The sequence below is a fragment of the Tetrao urogallus genome (assembly GCF_951394365.1).
Source record: "Tetrao urogallus genome assembly, chromosome: 8".
Taxonomy (NCBI): Eukaryota; Metazoa; Chordata; class Aves; order Galliformes; family Phasianidae; genus Tetrao; species Tetrao urogallus.
In genome coordinates, this window is record NC_136821.1 from 16,137,512 (window position 1) to 16,162,565 (window position 25,054).

Sequence of the window (25,054 nt, forward strand, 5' to 3'; positions counted from 1 at the left end):
TTGCTCACATGCTTAAGGAGAGGAAAATTACTCAGTATGAAATGCCTCTAGCATATAATGAGGAATGCAAAGCAAGAACCAATGCAAAAAAACTGAAGTATGAAAATTTCATATTGGAAATAAAGCATGCATTTTTAATAATAAAAATGAATCACTGGAAAGAAACTGTGATGAACAGCGATTACTTTATCTTATTTTGTTTTCAGATCAAAATTCATCACTTTTCTCATTATGCTTTCATCAAACACAACTAATTAGACACAACAGATAGTTAAAAGTATGAAATGTAATAGAAGTCTTTGATACAACAGATTAGCTGACAATTGAATAGTCCTGCTGGTCTTAATATCTACAAATGTAGAGGTACCTCTACAAGGCATATAATGCCTTCTCTGTAATATGACAACATTGATATGATGGCAGTTCTTTAGTATCTTTTGGCAGCATTAAAACAGGCAGTAGATTCTGTGAGATCCACAGCCATCATTTTTCCTAAGAATCAGGCACAGAAGTACTGCTCTCAGGCTAGCATTTATCAGACCCAACTTAGATTGTGATAGACCCAGCTTTAGATAGTGATGATGAGCTGAGGAAAACATGTGGACGCACCCATCATTTTTTGGATTTTTTTTATGTTTATGTTTTTATGTTTATGAACAAAACTTGTTCAGAGTGGAAACCACCTGTGAAGTTTTCCAGTGCTAGAAAACAAAGAACAGAGAGCTTTGTTGTCTGTTTTCTCCTTACAGTTTTTTTTTTTCTGAAAAATATTTGTTTAAGAACAGATAATCTTTGTTACATTTGTGTTAAATATTGTGATTCATTTGTATCATTACTGGCTGGAAGATATGTAGTGGCATTACTCTGCAATTACAATTACCTGGGGCTCTGCTGCAGTGTGAGAGGTGCACAAATATCTGATGTGTATAACACACAAAACACAACCAGTTTGCATATTTTATCCAGGAAGAAAATGACTTCATAAACTTGTTAAGTGCTATAGAAATTGACATGTATTTGATGTAAGAGAGGAAATCCTCACTGAACCACACTGTTTGTAATCAGAGGAAGACATTCATACAGAAAAGTAGACAACTCACAGTGTTGTTCTTGCATGAACCCTTGCATGCTCCTGCCTTAATCTGGCCCATCTGATGAGATGCAACAGCATGAGATAAGAAAATTATCTTGATAGCTTTATCTAAATGTAGGGAAGGATTGCTGTAGGCATACTTTTGTATTTCTAAGTACTAGCAGAATAATCAGTCACAAGTGAATTAATAACACATTGCTACCAATCCACATTGTGCTTCAGCTACTTTCTTGGCTGTAAATTCCCACAGTGGATGATAAATGAAAAATAGAACAAAAGAACACCTGAGTGATAAAACAGCTGGTATAGCTTTCAGTATAGAAAAATCCTTACTTATCTGTTCAATTGTCACTTGCACTAATTACCTGACACTAAATGGAAAAAGAATGTATAGTTTTATTTAGGTTATTTTTAGTTATTATAGATGTTTAGTTATATTTCTTTTTTTTTTTTTTTTTTTTTTTTTTTTTTTTTTTTTTTTTTTAAATTGCTATAGCTGATAAACTTTCATTGGTACCACATAAGATCCATCACCAGCTGCAGGCAGCCTTCCAGCAGGACTGAACATTGCTCTGAGCCATACTTCGTTGGTAAAAAAACAAATTACTCCCCATACTATATAAACAAGAATATGCTCTTTAGAAGTATAAGAGAAATAATGATGTTATTAAATTTAGGTATCAATCTAGATCAGATTAATCTGTTACACTTTCCTATAAGCTACCCACACTTTTCTGTCAGTATCCATGCTGCTCAAAGAAAGGACATCAGATGGTTTTGATTGATGCAGCATCATCAGTAGTGGAGTAATCTGACGTGCTTGCATCTCACCATTTACCCAGGGTTAAATGTGACTCACTCTTGCTCTTATAGTGGACCAGGGCTCTCTGTTGCACATGAATTATTGGAATAATGTAGAATTTGCTCCTTAAATTATTTCTCTGTTTGAGTTTACATGACAGCAACTAAACATTCAGATTTCCTATCCCCAAACAACAAATATTTCTTTTATGACCCTTAACATGCATTGTAGTAATTGTAGCATTGTAGTAATTTACTTACCAAGAATGGCTACAACAATGTCACTCTTAAGAATTTCAATGGAGCCTCTTGACACGAAGTAAAGAGCAGTGAGAACATCCCCACAGTGCACTAAAGTGTCTCCAGGAGGAGCATGTGTTGTCTTAAATTTCATAGCCAAAGCTCGAAGACAGCCTTTACTGGCCCCCCGGAAAGCTTTGCAGTTCTGAAGCAAATTTTGATTGAGGTGCAGGCAAATGTCAGCTTGTAAGCATTCTGGAAAACCCTTCAGGACCTGGTAAGACAAGCATAAGGATTTCATATCAATGCTATGAAAATAAGGTATATTACATTTCTTATTTTCTTCCTGGACAAGAAGGAAAGAAGTGACATACAAATAGAGGTGGCTCTGAAGGGCTGTCAGAATATTACAATTCAATATACAACCACAAATGTGTAGTTTAATCTATATTTCAAAACCTATACAGTATGAATATTAATAGAGTTCAGAAAGTAGTGGCTACAAAATGATTTAAGATTTATTTCATTACCTAAATGGAATAAAGGTGTATGAATGTATATTCTGCAGTAAAATAACAAATAAGACAGGTAAAAAGAATCTTGACTGTATTTCACCTGTTCAGACTACATATATATATATATATATATATATATATATATAAAATTCCTTTTTATAATTTATAAAATCCTGCACATTTAATGTGCAGTAATTTAATGTGTATGTATGTAATGTGTATTTAATGTGTATTAATGTAATGTAATTTAATGTGCAGTAAAAAAAAAAAATGCAATAATTAATTTAATAAGAGGAATCTTCTGCTGAAGTAACTGACATTTGCGAAATGAGAGCTAAATGAGTGAGATATGGGGCAATTTTTAGATAGGGAATTCTGATGGGATTTTCATGTTAAATATATTGTTTGTAAGTGTGTGATACAGATTTTTACCAGAAAAAAAATAGCATACGTAATTGAGATGATGTTGTGCAGATTTACATAGGCAGATTATTACTTCTACAAGTGACAAGGGTAATTGCTATGGTCCTTGTTCATCTCTTAATCATAACAATGGGAATTTGCCTGAAGTAGACCCACAGACTTCCTCTTGGGAACCATGGTAACATGATAATTTTGTTTACAGGAAGAAAAGCAAGCGATTTACAATGTGGTCATTATGTCAGATCTTTCCTAATTTGTTTAGAATTATCTCACCTCTCCTTCTTTTAGATTCAATGGACATTTCTGCAGTAATTTCTATGGAAGTACTGTCCCCCTTATGCCTCTGTGTTCTGTGTTCAGAAATGGGGCTGAAACATTATTAAATACCACTCTTTCTGTGATTTAAATCTTGTTGCCTATATGATGAAAATTACTTTCCCTGGAAGTGCATCTGTACAGGAATATCTGTTGCATATTTCTAAGGACAAGACAGGAACTGAGGCTTCTTTTGAATAATGAGAATAGCATGTGTCTTTTTGCTATTAGAGCAGTCTATTAATTCATTCCTGCTTATCCTGTATACTATTTTCTACAAACATGTAAATATTCCTGCACAGAAAAAATGTATATACAAAATGCATTAGTTTACTGCTACAGTCATTCTTACTTCAGCACAATAAAGGTCTGTGCACTCATTCTTCTTTCATAAGTATATTCACAACTCATATGCCTTGCTAATAGAGAAGACAAGCACATTTCTGATATGAGACTTTTATCCGCACAAGCCAAGCTATGATTTATAAAAAAATATTAGTACCTTTAACTGAAATTGAAATGATTCTGATTGCTAATGGAAATAAATGCTATGAAATAATAAACAGAATGTTATAAGACACATATATACAAAACTCTTATGACTCAAAGGGCACTATCACATAAAATTCACACATCCTCAAAAAAAGCCAGCATTCAACAACAATAAGCAAAAGAAAACATGATACATGAAAAGCTTTTATGTCACCACTGTTTTCTCTGTCTCTTACACAATTAGAAATGTAATTAGTTTGCAATTAATGTTTATTTTAATGCATTGTTATTGAAATAAAAATATTGTGGATTGTAGCAATTTTTTTTTCTGAATAATACTGAGAAACTGATAACCAAATTTGTCTGGCCAGCGAGACAATTGGGAAAAAGTTGCAGGTGTATGTTTTGAAATTGTTCTCAAGTTGTGAATAAAAAACCCATTTTGAGTTACTGAGTTCTTTTGTTATAACCCTTTCTGAATATAACGCGGAAAAGCTCTATTCATAAAGAATGCAAAATAAGAAATGTATTTTTGATTCAGAGATACTTACAGGAAAAAGTATTTCAATTGTAAGGAACTCAGGAGTACAGCACAGGATAATCTGTATTCATTTTTTCACATCAGCTTCTATTTATTTCATTTATCAAGGGGCTGTACTTTACCATTAAGCAAAACCTGTGCAGACCATGTGTGCTGATTTATATTTCTGAAGATACTTTGGGAATATCTTTAAAGAAACAACTATTTTGATAATTAATTTATACTTAGTATGAAACTATTCTAAAATCATTGCATATTAATTAATAGTGCCTAATATACCAGTAACACTGAAAAATAATAGCCTCTGTTCAAGTAAATATGATGAAACTGTCCCTGCCCCATGGAGCTTACACTCTAAAAATTTTTTTTTTTTTACATCAGAGAAGAATCACATTTACTTTTTAATATCACAACCTGGAAGGTAGAGAGGTGCACAAATGACACTGATTTTCAATGGAGTTTTGGAGATTACTAACACAACTTTGGAAATACAAGAAAGAAGCTGATTGGAAGATAAATTTCTAAAACATTTCAATATCCTACATTCCAAAAGGAGCTTACCATATTGCTCACATTGTATGCAGAGAGGTATTTAATCCAAGTCCAGTAGATGCTACAATACAGAATAAGATGTTTCCAAACTAAATCTTACGTTGTGCTATTTGTGCAACATCTTGTCATACAGGCTCCGTGTACATTTCCAATATTCAAATTTTAATTATTTTGACAAAATATTTCTTATTCACCAATTTTTGGCTGGTGCTAAGAGGGAATTATATGATTCTCACCAATATCTTTGTTAGAGGAGTAATTCAATTGAAAATCATGTTCTTACATAGCAGGAATCAACATCAATATATTACATTCATACATAAAGGCAATTCTAAATATTAGAAAATACATTCTTCAAAAGTATGAGATTATCTGAAAAATGATAAAAATCTAAACACATTATTGCCAGTATTTTATTTGTTGTGAGCGTTCTGAGTTTTCTAAGCACTCTTGTCATACTCCAGTACAACAAGAAAAGGTTAAAAAAACACTTTTCTAAAAAGTAAAAATCAGAAAAGTCTTGAAATCATATAAATGCAGGACTAGGTGATACAAAAATAGGAGTTTCAAATTTTGAAAATTGTAAAGCTAGGAATTTCTCTTTAAGTAGCATTACTCTCAATGATAAATTCAAAGTTCATAAATTATTTGAATAGAAAATTATACAAGATTATGTTCCAATTGCTCCATTCTTTCCTGCCATGTTTCTACTGTTACACACAGTATCTCCTTAATTCCATCGTGCCCTGGTGAGGAAAATATTAAATTGTCATGATTAGAATTAATGCATAACTGAATATATTCAGATCTTCTAAAGAAGAAACTTAACAAAGTAGCAAAACATCCTCAACCCTATCCCCCAAAAAAGGGAGAAGAGGAGAAAGAAAAAGAGGAAAAAGTGATTGTGATGCTATGACCCCAGGCTCCAGTTGTTTCTTCTTGATAGTTATCAAGTTCACACATCTCTTCCTGTATGGAATGAAACTTATTCCATGTCAAATAACAGTGGTTTATCTATTTGGCATGCTTGAGAAGAAGGAAAGTGTCATTGAGAGAGAAATAAAACATTTTATATGGAATTTGGGGTTGAAATGTAGTGTATATAATAGAGATGCCATTCATATTGCCTTGAGGAATGCGGTCTTTTAAAAGTGGGGAGGGAATCCAGCTGCATCAGCTACTCTTTTCCAAGATAACAGTTAAATGTTACTCATACCTGTATCCGACATTTTTGTGACAACAGAATTGGAGACACCTATATGTCCTAAACTCAGACATCTAACAAATGTTGGGGGCAATTATACTTTTGTTATGCTTGGGTAAAAGATAAAAATTGACGAAAAGTTTTTCTCTACTCAGTTTTGAAACGGAGGTTGACATCTGTCCTGTATTAAATATTCAGACAGCATTAAAGCAGAAGCAAATCAGAGTATTAGTTACAACACTCATCATTAAACATCAAAATATCACCAATATAATGTGTATACATACTGACAACTCTAAATATTAAAAAATCATTGAAACATAAATTGTGATATTATATTAAAAATGATAAAAAAATCTAAATACAATATTTCAAGATTTTATTTGCTGTGTTTTGTGAGTGTTTAAATATACTCAAGTCATAATCCAAGGTGACAAGAAAAAACAAGATACCTTTCTAAAAATGAAAAGATAGAAAAATCTTGAAATCATGCGAATGCAGGTAGGTGATAAAAAAAAAATAGGAATTTAAAATTTTGAAAATGATAAAGCTAGGAATTGCTCCTAAAGTAGCAATATTCTCAATGATAAATCCAAAATTTATAAAGTATTTGAATAAAAATTTATAAGGTATTTAAGTATACAACAACAGAATTATTGAATGTTTGATTTTGGAATAAACTTCTGGAGACTAGGTAGTCCAACCTGCCCACTTAAGCAGAGCTATCTATGGTACGTTACCCAGGACAACTTCTGAATATACCGAAGGAGGGAGACTCTGAAACACCTTTTGGAGCAGCTTGCTGGAGCTCTGTCACCCTCAAAATAAAAAATTGCTCCTGATGCTCAGATTAAACTTCTTGTCCTACTTTGTGCCCAGTGCCTCTTGACCTTGTACCATTGTACCACTGAAAGGAGCCTGACTCCATTTTCTTTTCATCCTCCCATCAGGTATTTACAGAAACAAGTCTCTCCTGAGCTTTCTCTTCTCTAGTCTGAACAGTGCCAGCTGCCTCAGTCTTTCCTATTATAGGAGATATTAGTCCAATAGTCAAAGATATTTCCTGAATTCTGCATATTGTCTTCTGGTGCCATCCTTTTTCTCTGGAGAGATCTAGGTGGGATCAAACATTAAATGCCAGGTAGCAGGTGAAGAGAGCAAGAAAGAAAAAGGGTTGTTGTGGGTCTGTTTAGTGCCTGTTGAAATTCATTTTAGCTAAGTTTTTCTTGTCCTAGAATCAAAGCCAGATTTGTTTACGAGTGGCAAGTATCCAGCAGATGGAGGGAAAGATAAAGGTACAATCTCAAGTTCAGTTGGAAATTTAATCTGAAATAAACAGAATTATGAGTAGTGCAGAATTTAATCCTGTCACGGAGGCTGGACTTTAAGATTTTTAATAACAACTCCATCTAGGTTAAACTTTTCTGTAATTCAGCCTAGCAGTGTTTCTAGAAAGAATTTAGAATTTACTATTTATGTGATAGCTGATTATTGAAATTTCTATACACAGAGGGCTGAAATATTTCCAAAGGCTTTCATGATTTAGAAGAGAATAAATAAAGTCTCCCACATGGAGTAAGAACCATTTCTGAATTTTCTCCTCTGAAATGGAAAATGTTGCAGTTAGATTTTTTTTTTTAATGGGATGTGAAGAAGGTCCTTATAACAACTGTGAGAGAAGAGAAACAGCTGCAATGATAAACTAATCTACCTTTCAATGAGGTTTGACATTTGACCACCTTACCAAGAAACTAGGACCTTCTGCTTTCAGTTATTGACACGAAACTGATCTGTTTGACAATCTTATGTAGAAATTACTGGAATTCTAGATGAAGAATGATTCATTGCAATCTTATCAAAATTTCAGAATAGGTCTGAAAGGTGATCTCTAAGAAGTTACACGGCTAAGTGAAGAGGAAAGTGATTTCAGCTTCTTTAATAGCTGATCCTTTCATCAACTGAAAAAATTTAAGGTCTGCATAAGACGGAAGTTGATCAGACTAATTTCCAAAGACATAACTATAGTTGGAAAACTTTAATTCTTCTTGTTTGAGACCTTAGGCCATGAAATACTATCCAGCGAGAATCTGAAAAGATTGACATTTTTGTCAATGAAGTATGAAGTGTTCTTCCCAAAACTAGATTAAATGTAGGCATTTATGTTTATGTTGTTTTTTTTTTTATTTAAAGTAGTCTTGCAATAGAAAATGAAAGAACAGTTTTACAGCTGTAACAGAGGTACTTTCTTTTGATAGGCTTATATATCTTATGATCGTGACAAGTAGGCAAATAATAGTACCACTTTTCACCATGATTACATGTTCTCTGTGTAACCAATTACCACTGTTGTTGGCTTTTTTTTTTTCCTAAAAAAATTCTAATTGTAAGGAATTTCTTGCTGTTTCAGAAATTTTAATCTACTCTTATATCTTTGTTTGAAACATACTGCTGGCAGTAGTTGTATTGGTAGACTTGTTTTGGTTAGAAAAAGTGATCACCAGAGGAAAAGCACAAGCAACAAGTGTAGTAGTGTCATCCAGTGCCCAATATCCAATTTCATACAAAAGAAGCTTTACCAACAGAATTACAAACCTGTCTTCATTTGATACTAGCATTGCTGGTTGTGAACTTTCAAAATAGTTTTGTACTCTACTGTACTTGTGTGTTTGCTGAAGGCAAGGCTAATTGCAAGTGTAAAACAAACTGCCTCAATGCTTTCCAGAGAAGGTTCCATAAATTTAGATCTAAAAAATGCTGACTTACTCTCTCCTTTCATAGCACCAAAGCCCAAGATAAATATGTAGTTGTTTGGCATTCAAAATTTTAATTAACTTACATTTGGCTAAACACTTTCTGTACTTGTCCCAATTATTCGCTTCTTTGAACTCTTTTTGTAGAGGTAAAATAAACCAATAAGGCTATTCTGATGCACAGAAGATCCATGGAAAGAAAGGGGGAGTTTGTAAAAATTGCATGCATAACTCAAAAAAGGATCTCAAACACTAAATATATTATCTTTCTACAGTAAGCATCACAGGCATGCTATTATCAGTGCTGGACTGATAACACTGGAATGAATTGGGCAATAGAAGGCAAAGAAAGTATAGGAAAAACAGAACAGGATTGTCTAAAGAGATGAAACCAGTATCTTTAAATCTTTGGGATTGGTGTGGTCTTTCATGAAAGAATATATACACTGTGAATAATTTTCTTGGAATTTAACTTTGTCAGTGTATACCACAGAGATGTTATTTAAATTATGCTTATTCCATAGACTCAAGATTTTTATCCAGATTAAAATAAATCCCAAATCCTGTTTATCCAGTCCATGCATAATTATGTGGAACTGTTCTTGTAAAAATACATTATGCAATGAAACATAATAAAAGATATGTAGAAATGAAGTGGAGGGAAACAAATGTATAAATAAAAAATGTTTTCAGGATATTTCAACAGCAAATTTTTAAAGCTACTTTTCAGTTTAGCCATTTCAAATGAGCAAAAATATCATCTTCTCATGTTCACTGTAAAGTGTAAGACTTTGTTTAAGAAAGCAAGTTTATTTGGTCTTAAAAGTATTATTCCTGAGTTTAAAAGTTTATTGTTTTGGTTTTTTTTCCCCCCGCATTTCCTGATTTTTTAAATTGTATTACTGATGATGATTAAAAGCATCTTTTGAAATATATTTTCTTGTATTATGTATATATATGTATGTGTATACATTGCCTGTACATATATAATGTAAATTATTCATGCATTTCATAAGTCAAAGCAGAAAGATGATTGCGTTTTCTAATTTTATTCAGTTTTCAGTAATGAAATGAAAAAGATTGGATCAAATTCTGCCTTCAGATATTTGCAAAAAAACTCCCAGTAAATATCAACAGGAGTCAAACATTTGTCTGAGGACAGTATTAGCTTTCTGGTGTGTAAACGCAAATATTTCATGCAAAATTAATTTCTCAATACCACATGCAAGTCCATTCATATGCACATGGCTTATAGCCAAAAAAACTTCATTGATGCTTGTGCTAACATGCATATATGGTTGGAACTAAGAGCATTCACACAAAGGAAAATGCAGAATGATTAGCATGACAACTGTCAGAGTGACATTCCTACAGAGCAGCTATCTAATGCAAACCACTATGCACATGACCTTTTTTGGGCAGAAAAGCATGATTTGAGTTGTGGGGTAAAACAGTGATTAGTAGATGTGGTTAGATTAGCATTTCTTAAGGTGTAATTTTTAGTAGCCATTTTGCCCCACATCTGATTCTACTTGGATTATATTCCTTCGCTATCTACCCCTTCATCATGCAAAAAAAATTACAATTAAAATTAGAAAGCACTGAACAAGCTCTAAACCCAACAGATAACATGGATATTCTCCACACTTTATACTGGAATTAAATTCGACATAAATACCTCCTGCTCTTACCAGTGGGTGGTGTTATTCCATGTATTTAGGTATGAAGCAGACAGGAAAGAGATAAATCTTTCATAAGTACAATATAAATCAGACAGTTCTCACATTATCCTTGCACTAAGTGTAGCATATTCAAACTCACATTTTAAGAAAATTAACTGATTACCATAAAACTTCAGGAATTGTGAACTGAATAAGAGATATAACAAAACAAGATAATCTTGATTTTTTCTTCATGGTTTTTTTTTTTTTTTTTTTTAAGACAAAGCCTCCATACTGCCTCACAATCACACTATACAATATGAGCTGTTAAATCCATTTAGTTACTACTTTGTCTTAATAACAAGTCCAAGATTATTTCCAATACACCAGTTCCTGGATTATGAAAAGAAATTATTTCATGTAAAACAAGTGTTCTTTGTACAACCATTAGTGGTAATGAATTAGTTAAGGTATACATGATTTTGTAATATCTTCAGAAATAATTCAGTGAACTACTTGAACTACTTTAGGCTTTGGCTGCACCCACCCACAGATTAAGGGCCTTATCCTGCAGAGTGCTGAGTATCCCACACTCCCATTGCCACCAGAGGGAATTAGGGCCACTCAGTGCCATGTAGGATGAAGCTACTGATACTGCCTTCCATTGCAGTAATCCCCAGCAGAGGTTTATTCAAATATCCTTGTACTGTACTGAGTACAATATCCCTCTGTGGGAGAACACTTGTGGAAGTAGAAGGTGAAGCCTAATATATTTAAGCTGTTGTCTTACTTTCAAGATCTGCTTTACTTAATGGTAACCATAACATCAGGCTGGTTGATTCAAATTTATAAAAGCTTTTAATTGAGATTTGTTCCTACTTACAGAATACAAGTGTATTACTGACAGTCCTACTCGCAAAAGTACCAATAGGTGCCACATGGAAGCTGTTTGATTTTATGCAAAAGTTTTGAAAGTTGAATTTTAATTCTGATAACAAATTAACTTAGAGTATTTTTTGCTCTTGCAAACTTTTTTGCATAGCTCTGCAAAGTGTTTAATATATAACTCCAAATTGCTCTGGAGAGTATCACTCTAGCGACACAGATTCATTGATCATTAAGATGCTCAGTCCTCTCAGTGTCTTCAAACATAAGTCAACTTTAAAAACAAACAAACAAACAAACCAAAACTCCAAAACAAAAACCAGCAGCTGTCTTCAGAAAAGAAGCCAGAAATATGGATGCTTACTTTGTTCGTTACAAAAATTTTTTTGTTTTTCTTAGCTGGCCACATATCTTTTTATACAAAGACTGTTTACAATTCTGTTTTATTTTAAAACAATACCTAAAATCAAACCTTAAGAACTGTTACCTTGCCAGTTCCTAGAACTGACACTCTGGACTGATGAATATTCAGTAGCATTGTGTGGAATTTTTGTACAGAATTAGGTGGTTGTGAATGCAAGCAAGCTACTATTTGGACTATCATATGATTAGAGTATTTATCTCTGAAAAGAGCACTTGATCTATCTGCCTGCTCCTCTCTTCCATCCTCCAACAGTCTACATGTTCTAAATTACATGATAGGTAGGGTTTTGAAAAAGAGTTGGTACCTGCAGGCTTTATACTAGAGTCATTCTGTAGATACCAATGGAAGTGTTCTTTGATACAGGAAGTGGAAAATCACCAAGGAACAAATTTCTGGAACAGTTCTGTCTGAAACACGCCCACCCATGGTATTTCTTGTCTTAAGCTTCTCATTGTCATCTGCAATTTTCAAGCTTTTCTATGCATGAGAGTTCAGATTTCTCCTACAGCTTGCAGTTGTCTAGGCAACTTTGCTGCCAAATTTGATTTCGTTTTTATTTCAATAATTGCTTTACATTCACTGTCTTAAACTTACAGTGATAAAACTCATGAATACTAAAGATTGTCAATCGTTTTCTAAATTCACATTCATTAATCTATTCCTCAGGATCTATGCCTGAAAAACAATACAACATACCATGTTCATGTCAATGCCGTTGGTGTATGTCCATGCATGCTGGAAGTATTCCTCAAGTCGCTGCCGTAGAGGATTAGGGATTTGATGAAAGCGTATAAACTCCTTTACTCGCAACATCTGCATGTGATATCGCGCAGTTCCCGAATAGAGTCTTTGGATTATTGCAGATACGTTTCCAAAAATACTTGCATACATTAATGCTAGATTAAAAAGAAACAAAATGTGCTTAAGTCCTGTCATTGAGTTTTGCAGGTAATGCAACAGTTCTTATAGTGCATTTTGTGTAGAACAGCTCTGGTGGGACTACATGTGGATTTGATGTACTTGAACCTTTTTATTTATTTGATTATATCAGTACCAGCTCTGCAGAAGAAGGTTAAATATGGTATGGTAAACAAGTTGGAAATGTTTATCTTTAGAGATCTATAGCCCTGAACTTGCAAGTTAGGTTCATCAAATTTTACACACTCCAGAACAGCTAAGAATTAGGAATTACAATTAAGTACAAAGAACAAAAGGCAGAGGTAAAAAGCCATACATAAATTTATAGTTCAGGTTTTAAATCAACAAATAATATATAACTATGGCTACCTGAAAAATGATGGGCTATAGTTTCCTAAAGTCTACTGGAAATTCAGTTCTTTACCCTATACAGGATTTGCTTACAGACACTGATATGCTGACATACAACACTTGGATAACAGTTTGGATTACAGATTTTGAGCAACTTTTACCTGAACCAATTAGACTAAAGGACTCAGTTTCATATTGAGGGGTTCTCAATTCAAAATAACTGAGGCTGGAAAGTACTGTTGCACCCAATCTCATTTAAAAATAAATCTGAATTCAAGTAAACTGTACAAAGACATTTGGAGTTTTTCTGGATGTGTAAAATAAGGATTTCAGTTTTAATAATTAATTGAAGCTTTGCTTCTAATTCTTCAAGCTACTGATGCATCTGAATACCAGACCTGACATAAATAAAATTCTCTTATACCAAAAGAGGCATTAGGATGTTTTCATGCATTTCACTTACCTTCCCTAAACACTTTTTTTCCTCTTATTCAAGTACATTTCATAAAAATGCCAAAAGAGAGAATATTATATCACAGTTAGGATACTCATCTTTTTTTTTTTCTCCTCAAAAGAGCCTACTACTTCTTATATGTAAAGGAAAAAGATTCAGTGATATATATGCAACTTTATATCCAACTATTAAACTCCAGTGAAAAACACAAGGGTTCCGAACAAATCCAATTCACTTATAAATAAGCTCCAAAAAAATCAAGCAATAGCATTCTAAAAAGTATACTTATTTTTTTAAAAATATAACTATACTAGTCCTGAGTATCTGTCATCCTAAATCTGGAAAGAAAACTAACTCCAATGGTGTTAGAAAACAACATTCCTACATTCTCACAATATGTACTGGGTGACTTCATAAATCAAGTGCATGCTCTCAGAATTCAGGTTCTACATTTAAACATTAAGATATATAGGTGCAATACACTGTCACACTCATTCATCCTTTTCCATGAACTCATTAATATATGCTAATGTCTTCCCTTTGGGCAGGCGCAGTTGCTTCTATGGCGTTCATATTACCACCTGTTTCCACTCCTTTATTCTTCCTTCAATTTCATCATGATATCCTTTGGCTGACCTACAGCTGTTTTTCCCCAATTTACCAAATTTCTATTGCTTGTTATGCCATAATGAGCAACTTTCTATCATAGTACCATATAACAGAAAAACAATCTATATGAAACCCCCCAAAAAATCCTTGCACCTGGTGGATGCAAATATAAGAGTAGACTGTTGTTACTTCAGTGCTTCTGTGAAACAGGATCATTCAGAGAAAGAAAGCTGCACACACACGAAGCAAAGCTAAAGTGGAAAGTTTTAGAATTAGCACACATTAATTTTTTTTGCTAAAAACTATTATATTGGTCCATAAGTTAATATATTGATCCCTATTGCTAACCCAGCCTGTATCAGTGGTTATTTTTAGAAAGCCTCACTATTATACACATTACCTATAAGTAATATAATCTACAGAAGCATGAAATTGTTGAACAGATTAACTAGCATGGAGTTAAAACGGAGACTGCAGCAGAATTGCTGTACACTTTAGATCAATCTGCAGATTCTCTATCAACAGACAATGCTTTTTCTGAAGTACTGCATGAAAAAAGGCTAACTTGTACAATTTGGCTATTGTCTTTCATAGACCTTCAGTTCAATCAACAAAATAGATTAACCGACCATTTGGTTGTCTGGACATTAGAAACACAATGCTCAGTATAGATAGCCTGTACTGCTTACATTGCTTATTACACTGATTCAGCTAGTGATATAAGCAAGTTATATGGGCATATGGTTTTTCACTGGATGTACTACATATTTTTGAAAATCTCATGCCAACATACTAAAATGCTCAAATAAGTTTTGTATATTTCTAGTAGAAATAATATTTAAAAATACTTAGATACTCATAGACCTTAAAAAACTGTAGGTTTTGTCTAATATCCATTTTAATTTGGTCCAGTATCACCTAAGAAACAGACTCCTCAAAATTCCTTCAACTATGTTGTCACAACACATTTTCACATAAAACCACTTATTTCTTTATGAAATTGCCCTTCTATCTGCGTTATTATAATCTTATTAGCTTAGATTTTAAGTCATTTATTCAAACACCAAGGGGAAAAATATCCAAAAATAATAAGGTAAAAGTACTTACAGCCAATCAACATGACACAGATGGAAAAGATCTTCTCTGAGTTGGTGTTTGGAGAAACATTTCCAAATCCTACACTTGTCAGACTGCTGAATGTAAAATAAAGTGCTGTAACATATTTGTCCTTGATGGATGGTCCAGAACTTGCATCACTCTTATTGTAGTGTTTTCCTAATTGCTCTCCTAAAGAATCCAGCCAGCCAATCTTATGAGCCAAGTAAGGTCTTTCTACATTTCCAATGGCATACCAAATACAAGCAAGCCAGTGTGCAATTAGTGCAAATATGCACATAAGGAGCATCAGAACTGCAGCACCGTATTCTGAATATCTGTCCAATTTCCGTGCTACCCTCACCAAACGCAGCAGTCTAGCTGTCTTCAGAAGACCTATTAATGTTGTTGTCTGTAAAAATAAAAGATATAAACAGAAAATGATTTTTTTTTTTTTTTTTTGTTAGCAAATTTACCCTCAATTAGATAGCATGAATAAAGCAGAAGAGATTTTATTATGTTTGGGAAGTAAGCAGCAGAGTAAACCTTTCAAATGCAATCCTGATTTTATTTTGTTTAAACTATCAAATTTATCAGTGAAGAAAACAATAAGCAGTGTATATTTTAAATGAAGATATATTCACCATTGTCATTATATGCTGAGTACTCTTTCATTTTGATTATTCTTCTTGATCTGCTATGTGTAATAATGAGAGATGCCAAAAACGAAGAAACTGGCAGCTGAATTAAAATCCACTGATTGTTTAAAAAGGAAGTAGAAATAATCTCTTGACACCACAACCTTTCTTCTAGACATTTTCTTATCAAGTATGAACCCTGAAAACTTTTTTGGCTGCTGGGACATATTAACAAGTAAAACCAACTTTTAACTGTCTATGTTTCTGAGTAAATAAGCAAGAGGTTAATGGACAGTAAAGCTGGGTAACAATCAGGGAGAATTTCTATTATAAAGGCTATTTCATTGATTGTGACCTCAATAGTCTGAGAAACCATGTATCCTTCCAAAAACTAGTCCTAAATTAAGCTTCAGTGTGCAAATGCTGCCATTAGGGAAAATTTTTAGTAAGTTAGATCACTAACTATAATTCCTCAGTGACAAGAATAAATTTTAGAAAAGCTAGCATTTGTTCTAGTGGTGTAATGGTGAAACCATTTTATTACTGATGTAGTCATATCCTGACGACTATGTAAGATTCAACATTTTCTTCCACTGCACTGTAAAAATATATGTAAGTAGACGGTGAATCCCAAGTCTGTCAACAATTTTTCACATTACCCTTAAGACTTGCTAATATTATGCATCCTCAGTGTCAAACTTATGCTTAGATACTGCATCCACGTGAGCTCTGGAGTATACCTGATACATACTATGCAAGTAAACTCCAAGTATTCAGGGTGAAATCAGCAGAATGGAGCTAGGTAAGTTATTATAAAAATATATATTATATATAATTATAAATAAATTAATATTATAATCATTTATTTTGAATCTATATACCTAAAAATAAATAGAAATATTTAGCAGCATTTCACTTATACATGGACATTATCTGTGTGTGTTTTAAGGAGCTGTGCCACTGCAGCTATTAGTTATTTAAAATCTGAACCATATCTGTCTGATGAGCACCATGATTAAAAATACAGTTTCAAAAGAATAGAAACCAAGAAGTCTATTTACCCTTTTTTTTTTTTTTAATCTTCCCTAGTGTTGGACATATTAATATTTAAAGCACACATATACAGAAATGCAAACATTTACTACTAACCATAATCATTTTAAGAGTCTTTTTAAACAGAAAAAACATTATTTTAAATTATATTAGTTCCTAAGTTCAGAAATTGGAAAGTAAACTATCATAATCTGTTGCTTTCCGATGGCTGACAAAGTATAACTCAAATGGAAGCATTCAGATACTGCTGCATGTACTATTTGAATTATTGTCTTCTGCCCTTTCTAGACTCAGTTTGATATCAAGGTGTTTCAAAGCTGGGTGAGCACACACAGAGCTCTCTTAGGAGCTTATGTTGTTTAATAAAGAGAGAGTTCAATACAATTGTTCATAGGGGATCTTTTCTGAAGAATTTCCAGGTAACAAAAAATAGCTTTTTCATAAAAGAGATAACTCTCATGACTGAAAAAAATCTATTAAATGAAAAAGGCTTCATTCTAACAGTTTTACATTTTCTTCCTCTCACTAAACTCTCAAAAGGGATTACTGTGGAAATGTTACAGTTAGCAGTATAGGAAGGAAAACTATAGTACGTAGCAGCTTAGCAAAAGTGACTGGCATGTTCAATATCATGAATAAAAGAGAGAATTCATTATGGCATGATTAACTGTTCATAATGTCTGTATTACTGGTTAGGTAAACAAACTTTTTCCTGATAACTGTTCAATTACTTATTACTTACCACTGTAATATGGAAAAACTCATTACATGGTCCAATAATTTATATCCCAGATTCCATGTTTTGATGTTTGTGATTTGCAGGAATGCAGTTATTTGCTATTAACCATTGATTTTATCTTATGTTAAAAACTGTCCATTTAAACTTCAGCATTTAGCACTGTATTGCTAAAGATTTCTGTAGCAAGGGAGGTGTAGAGAATGATGCTCAGGGTGAAATCCAATGAGCACTCCTTCACTGAGTTTTGGAATTTGTCCCCATTGTAATTGATGTTGTTCCACATTTCTCTTCACTGAACATAATTTTCGGCCGCAATGAGTGCTTAGTGATCAGAAGACGATGACTGTTCTTGCAAGGGAATGATATGGTCCAAGTACTGTCAAAATATTTGTCTTTTATGTGTGCATGTCATCAAAACTACAGAAAAAAATCCTGAAAGACTGAGATCTACCACTCATAGTAAAAGCAAAAGGTGAACAAAATTTCTCTTGAATCTCTGAGCATTTTAGTCTCATATGTACAGAAAAGTTCTCTTCTGGTAAGAGAATTATTAATGCATTCTCTGTTGGTTTTTGTTTTTTTTTTTTTAATTACTTTTTCCTCTTACTGCATTCGTTTAACAAAATTTACTTCCACTGCATGCTATTACACTATGTATCTCCAGATTACTCTGGAGAGTAATTTTACCTTGAATGTGTATGCTCATGTTTAAATCAGCAGGAATATCACTATTGATTGGACTGTTATTATTTAATTTCCATGTCTGCTGAATTAGATCATTTTATTCAGAAGTACAAGAAAACTTTTTCATTTTATAAATTTTGAGAAAAATGAAGAAAAGCACAACTAATATTCATTGCACTTCTGATTTTTTGTAGGACTTAAAGATCTCACAGGACTCTATGTACTTCTACGTATGCACTAGTTGTTTTTTCACTGACTCTTAAATATGTAGGTTCAAATGTCACTTGTGAGGATAGATAGCGCACGTTCAGAATTCAGTTCAAACTTCTGAGGCAGATATAAAAATACTTATTGTTTCAAATGGTTTTAATAAAAATGAATTTAAAAATTAAAAAGTTTTTGACTTATTTATATCATGACATAGAGGAATGCAATCAAATTTCATTATAAGATTGCTAATTAATTCAGTGGTTTAACTTACCTCAGTTAATGAAATGTATACATGCTCAATAAACAATTTTCTCCCTTATATCAGTAATGTGCAAAACTGTTTCTTTAAGAAATGGATGTCTGCTCTTTGAAAAGAGACAGTCATATTTTGCTGGGTTTGCTGTTGTTTTTTTCCCTGTATTCTATACATCACAATAAGAAATAAACACAACTCTCTACCCATCAGTTCAGTTTTCATCAAAATATATGTTACAACTTTAGATCTTCTTAAATTAAGTAAAAATTCTTTGGAAGAAGGCGGAATTAGGTCAGGCTACCAGAATACAACGTATGCCTTACGTGCACCTTTGGGCAATTTTCAGATGCATATATTGAGCACTTTATTAACTCATTCTACAGATTGAATGAAGTCATTAGCCACATTAGACTGCCAGTCTATTAGACTGTCATCTGGCAAGATTCACCCCAAATCTTCTTTTGGTAGACCATGTTCTTGGTAAAATAAACAACAACCTGATGATTTTGTAAATTGTTATCAAATAACACTTCATAGTACTTCACTTCACATAGTTTACACTTCATCTGATCTGTTTTACACAAACTAGACATCTGATCTAAAGATTTTGAATAGAGATCATTCATTTTACTGTGTTAATACCAACACAACATTTAGATTCTTTATGGATAGTTTTTACAAAGCAAGAACCAAATCAAAGGAGCAGAAATTCTAAAATAAAAGCATTAGAACAAATCCTTCATACATTATATTTATTTCATTATTTGTAGTGATAATACCAAATATGGATTAATTGAAAAACATTAGTTGAGTTATTCAACTTTTTCTCCTGTGAATGAAATACATTGACAGGACAACGTTCCTTGACACAGACAATATTCTGAACTACTTTACTAAGAATGATTTAATTTTATCTTTAGTTTAAAAGAAGGAACTACTAAAAAGCTTACTAAATGATTAGTAAACACATATTTTTGGATATACAGATTATTGTAGTAAAGTCAAAACTTCAGATTTAAGATTTCTCATTTACTAAAGCTTACCTCTTCAGAGCCAGAGCCAAAAATCAGCAGGTCAAAAGGTATTGCAGCAACCATGTCAATTAGGAACCAGCCTTTGAAGTAGTGAATTGCTATTTTTGCTGGGTCACTTACCACTTCTTCATTCTGGTTTACATATGTTGTTCTGAAGTTGATTAGAATGTCAATGATAAACATAATATCCACAATTAAGTCTACAACATTCAGTGGGCTGCAAGAATATCCGCACTCTCTTCTCTTCCGTTCCTCACTATCATTCAGAAGGAAGGCAGCAGAATAAGGGGTGAATATGGCGGTGTATATTACCAGCAACAAAATAAGCCAGTCCCAGACAGCTTTAAAAGGACTATAGTGCAATATAGTAAACTTGTTGATGCGAGGTGTTTGGAGTTTATACTCCGGTAGAACATCAGCCCCTAAGGACAGAACCTAGAATAAGAAATACACCATGTCAATAATTCATAACATCTACCACACCCAGTAAATTAATTGACAATTTTACACAGTAGGTTGATTCTTGTTCCCTGCATCACCCACTAAGTGCTATAACTGGGCCATAAAATCTAAAATCTGCATAATTAAAGATGCCATCAAATTCCTTTATTCACCATAACCATGTTCACGGCCAGTAACACACTTTTCTTGCTGTGGTGTAGTGTTTTCTCCCAAAGCAAGCCTATTACCATTGGCTTAAATTCACTCCAAAAGAGCCCACACTCATCACAAAATTATTAGCAAACAAATTGAAGTTAAAGATCTATGAGCATCCTTGAGCTATCTCCACTTTCATGCATCGACGTTCTTATTCAGTCCATAGTTATAGCACAGCTAGAAGTGTAACAAAGGTATTCCACAGAAGTATTGCCTTTTGCTTCACTTCAACTTTCATCATCAATGTCTAAAGCTTTTTATCATCCCTTTGCAAGTGTAGATTTGTTATCTGTTGTTATTTGTTTTCTAAGTTGGATTGCAATTTTATTTGGAAATTATGTTTGTACAGATTGCTTGATTTACTGGCTCTTGAAGTTGAAATGCTTGCTTTGTTGGAAAGAACAAGCACAGAGTGGGCACAAGATAAAACAAATTTCCTTTGGCTACTACTCCAGTCTGACTGAAGTCTGACATGAAGAAATAAAACCTCTAAGGATAAGAAGGTAAGCTATGAGGTTGTTTTTTTTTGTTTGTTTGTTTTCCTCTACTCAGTGCTTGGCCTACTTACACAGACTGTCAGCAATGATGCTAATTATTGCTTTCTGCACTGAAAGAACTAACCTAATCCTATGGGACTCAAATCACCACTTAATTTTACACAGACCAATGAGCAAACATTTGACAGTGACAACCTTCAGTTACTATGCATTTGAGTAAGTGATAATTCAAGAAATTATATGCCCATTTTTCACCAGTTACTTCTACTTATTTCTTCTCCCCCAGCTAATTAAAAATGTTTACAAAAATCAGACCTTTCAAAAGTAACAAAAATGAATAAAAATGCTGAAATGAAATTATGACTGGAAGGAGAAATGCAGTGTCAGCAACACTTTCTGCTTTTGTTTAGCAGTAAGTAGCTTGGGATTAGAGACTTCAATTTGCACAAGATTGAGGAATTTCATGCTCCTTGAACATAATCTTGTAAAATTATAAGGGTCAGCACATTCTTTCTATTTAGCTTTCCAATAGCAAGTGTTTTATAAACCTTAGATCCCATCCTTAGCAATCCCAGTGGCACTTATTCAGTGAAGTTCTACCCTGAAAATGTTGTGAGAATGCCAGGGTTAATAACAACTCTTCTCATTTTAGCTGTAAACAAAGAAATGATTAAGCCATTCAAAAGATTATACAGTATCTTCAAGAAGCCATTAAGTACCATGTTGAAGTGATGGTAGAGATTACTCTTTTTTTTTAATCTTGTAACTAGAACTTGCACTTACGTAGCAGTATTTTATTTTTCTTTTTTCTACACATTAAACACACTGGCAGACACCTACCTGAAAAGGAGGTATTGCTTAATCTCATAAGCAGACTTAATACTTTTAATACTTTTACATACCACCACCCTATATGTACCAAGTTAGTTATAAAATTGATGTGTGTCCTCCTGCTGGGTTTTCAAATCACAAAGGAAACAAACTAGAGAAGAGCAATAAAGTTTACTTTTCTTGTAGTTTGAAAATTCTAGCTAGTTAGCTTCATTTCAAAGCACTGTATAATGTACATTGAACTTACTCTCCAGAAACTTGGCTCCTATTCTCATTCAAGTTTTATTTCTAGACTGGTTTAAATTGAGGTAAATAGAAAAATGGAACACTTTTTTAAAAAAAAAAAAAAAAGCAGGCAAAAAGAGGGAACAGAAATATAATAGCGATCACAACAGAAACTGATCCAACTTTTCCATTATGGTTTCTTAGACACAACAGAAGAGGCTAAATGATGGTTGTGAATTTCATGTTCATAATGCGGCGTAGAACTTTGTTTCTACATTGCTTACTTACATGCAGTGGAAAGTAAATACAAACAGTCATTACGTAATGACTTATTTACTGGATTGAGAGAAAAGATGGGACTTTCTCAAACAAAAAACTCCATTACACATACGGAAAAGACAAGACATTACTGGGTTTCTTGTCATTTTCTGACTGAACATGAGATGAATTTGTCATTTTGCTTTTGTGTGACACCCTTGCAAGCACTGGATACTGGTGTTGGCCAATCTACATTGATCTTGCACTACATCATGTTCAAAAGACCCTGTTTTGTATAGTGATTCTTGATGAAGTACCAAGGAGCCTAAATGGGTCAATGTGCAGTACAGCACACTGTCAATAGCTGCTTTGTGCAGGGAAGCCTTGTTACAGGCTCTGCAGTATCATGTGAAGCAAGAATATTTCACACTTCTCAGGGAAATACTTGATTTTTCTCTTTTCAATTTCCTAATAAAAGAGAATACGCAGGTAAAACATTAGGCAAAATATTAGATGATGTGAGAATTATAGTCTAGTCTCTGCCACTGACTTTCTGAATGATGTTAGGCAAGTTGACATTTAGCCTCTCTGACTTCTGACAGTGGAGAGAATATTTATCTACTAAACTGAAAACATCTTGAAAGAGATAATCAGCATAAATCATTTACAGAAGTTATTATGTAGAGGCAATGATTTATAATTCTTCTAAATTTAGTTTATTCTTTTTATTTTTAATATTAATTTGCACAAATGTTTGTTCTTCCCTCTTTTTAACTTTGATATTATAACCTAATGGAGATATTGCTCAGTTTATTTTTATTTTCTGTATGAAAATTTTGTTTTTATTATGTATTATGCAAACAGCACAGTGTCAAGAGACAGTGAGAAGCCAGCATTGCTCTGTATCACACAGAAGAGAATTGTCTTCTGAGACACTTTCAATCTGAACTTAAAGAATGCAAATGCTGACAGTAAAAACCAAAGAACTAGAAACTAAATAAAGGCACATAATACAGATTTAATAAATCATAACAGAAGTAATAAATAATAATCCATTACAAATTGTTAAAGAAATGCTTCTGTCAAATCATTCTGCAGAAATGCAGTGTGGTTTCCTAGGTATCAAAGCATCACCTGTGAGGAAGCATAATGAAGTGTTATCATATGACTTTTCAAACAACTGTAGCACTACATAAAGCCCATGAATGTGGAAACCAGGAAGGATGCCTGATGCTTTCAAGACAAACTGAACTCTGTGGGCATAATTTGACAGCATAGGCCAGAAGCTATATGAATTTTATTCAGAAAGCATTGGACCTTTAGCACTTTCGTTAAGAAATCACAGTATTTTTGTGCTGTGCATTTCCAAACTGACAGCAGAGACATGATTGCAGTACACTTGCACAAGCAATACAGAGCACATCTGCAGACTAGGTAAAACCTCTCATCATAGAGCTAATACACATCTGGAAAATATGATCAGAGGGGGCAATGTTTCCAGGTAACAAAATAAAAGATACACAGGGGAACAAAAATACAAGAAAATGGAAGTTATAAAATAGAGGTATACAGAGATATGTGGAAGGTTGATGAGCACAAAGCTTAATATATTAGCTTTTCAGAAAGATAATTTCCTATGTCTAAGGACAAATTATGTCTGAAATGAACTGTTAAATTTACATATTTAACATTATATAGATCTATTCAGTACTAGATACTGTTATGTTACTATTACTTTTGCCACAGATAAAGTGAAACTTCACTAACAAGGTTACATCTTATATAGCACCTCTTATTTTAACAAACTTCATAGTCCTACATTACTTGAAAACTTTAATATGTTTAATATTTATCCCTCTGATAAAATACCATCTGTGAAACTATGGAAGATAGTATCAGTCCACGCTGATATGAAATAAAATGTTAAAATAGTTTATTTCCAGGAAACACAATATAAAATGAAAATATATATGTATTTTGCCAATAACTCACTGAACTCAGTCCATTGTGAAGCATACAGCTCTGACCAAAGAATGGACAATGTTCCTGCATCTTTAAATCAGGGAATCTGTAGCAAATCTATCAAATGTTAAGTTCAAGTATGCTGAGATTTTAATATTATTATTCTACAAAAAAACTGAAGACACTTCAAAATTCTCCACTGTAGGAAGCATATTAAAGATATAAAATATCTTATATCTTGGTATAGCCAACATGTAACATTTACACAAAAATGTAAAAAACCTGATAATAGAACCAAAATAATTCTATTATTTGCACTATCTTTGCTACTTAAAAATAAGGGAAAGAACTAAGAAAAATTTGGGACTTTTCAGATCTTCTAATCCAAACACAGCAATTCAAGGTTGAAATAGAAAGCCAAAATAACACACTCACTATCTGAGTGTAACAAGATAACTGCAGTAATGGAATATAAAACACTCTTTCTTAAAGAACAAATAAAGAGGTATCATAAGAAAATTAATATTTTTCTTATTGTTATAGAAGGCTCCTACAGGTTATTTGATCAAATAAATCTCAATGTCCTATAAGTAATTTCACAGAAAATGGAAATCTGTTTGGATTAAACAATATTTTCAGTGGTTTGTGACTATAAAATTTAGTAGCATCTTCTAAGTTCAAGTAAAG

General features: G+C 33.0%; 1 protein-coding gene across 1 annotated transcript in view; it reads right to left on the reverse strand.

Annotated features, from left to right (window-relative positions):
- The window catches only part of KCNH7 (potassium voltage-gated channel subfamily H member 7), a gene marked incomplete at both ends in the record, with an annotated part of 209,425 nt that overhangs the window by 22,503 nt on the left and 161,868 nt on the right, over positions 1-25,054 (reverse strand). Inside the window, 4 exons of the mRNA XM_079539152.1 lie at positions 2,156-2,408; positions 12,593-12,792; positions 15,336-15,735; positions 19,947-20,372. Of these exons, the coding sequence (XP_079395278.1) occupies positions 2,156-2,408; positions 12,593-12,792; positions 15,336-15,735; positions 19,947-20,372 (1,279 nt within the window). The remainder of the gene's footprint in view (positions 1-2,155; positions 2,409-12,592; positions 12,793-15,335; positions 15,736-19,946; positions 20,373-25,054) is intronic.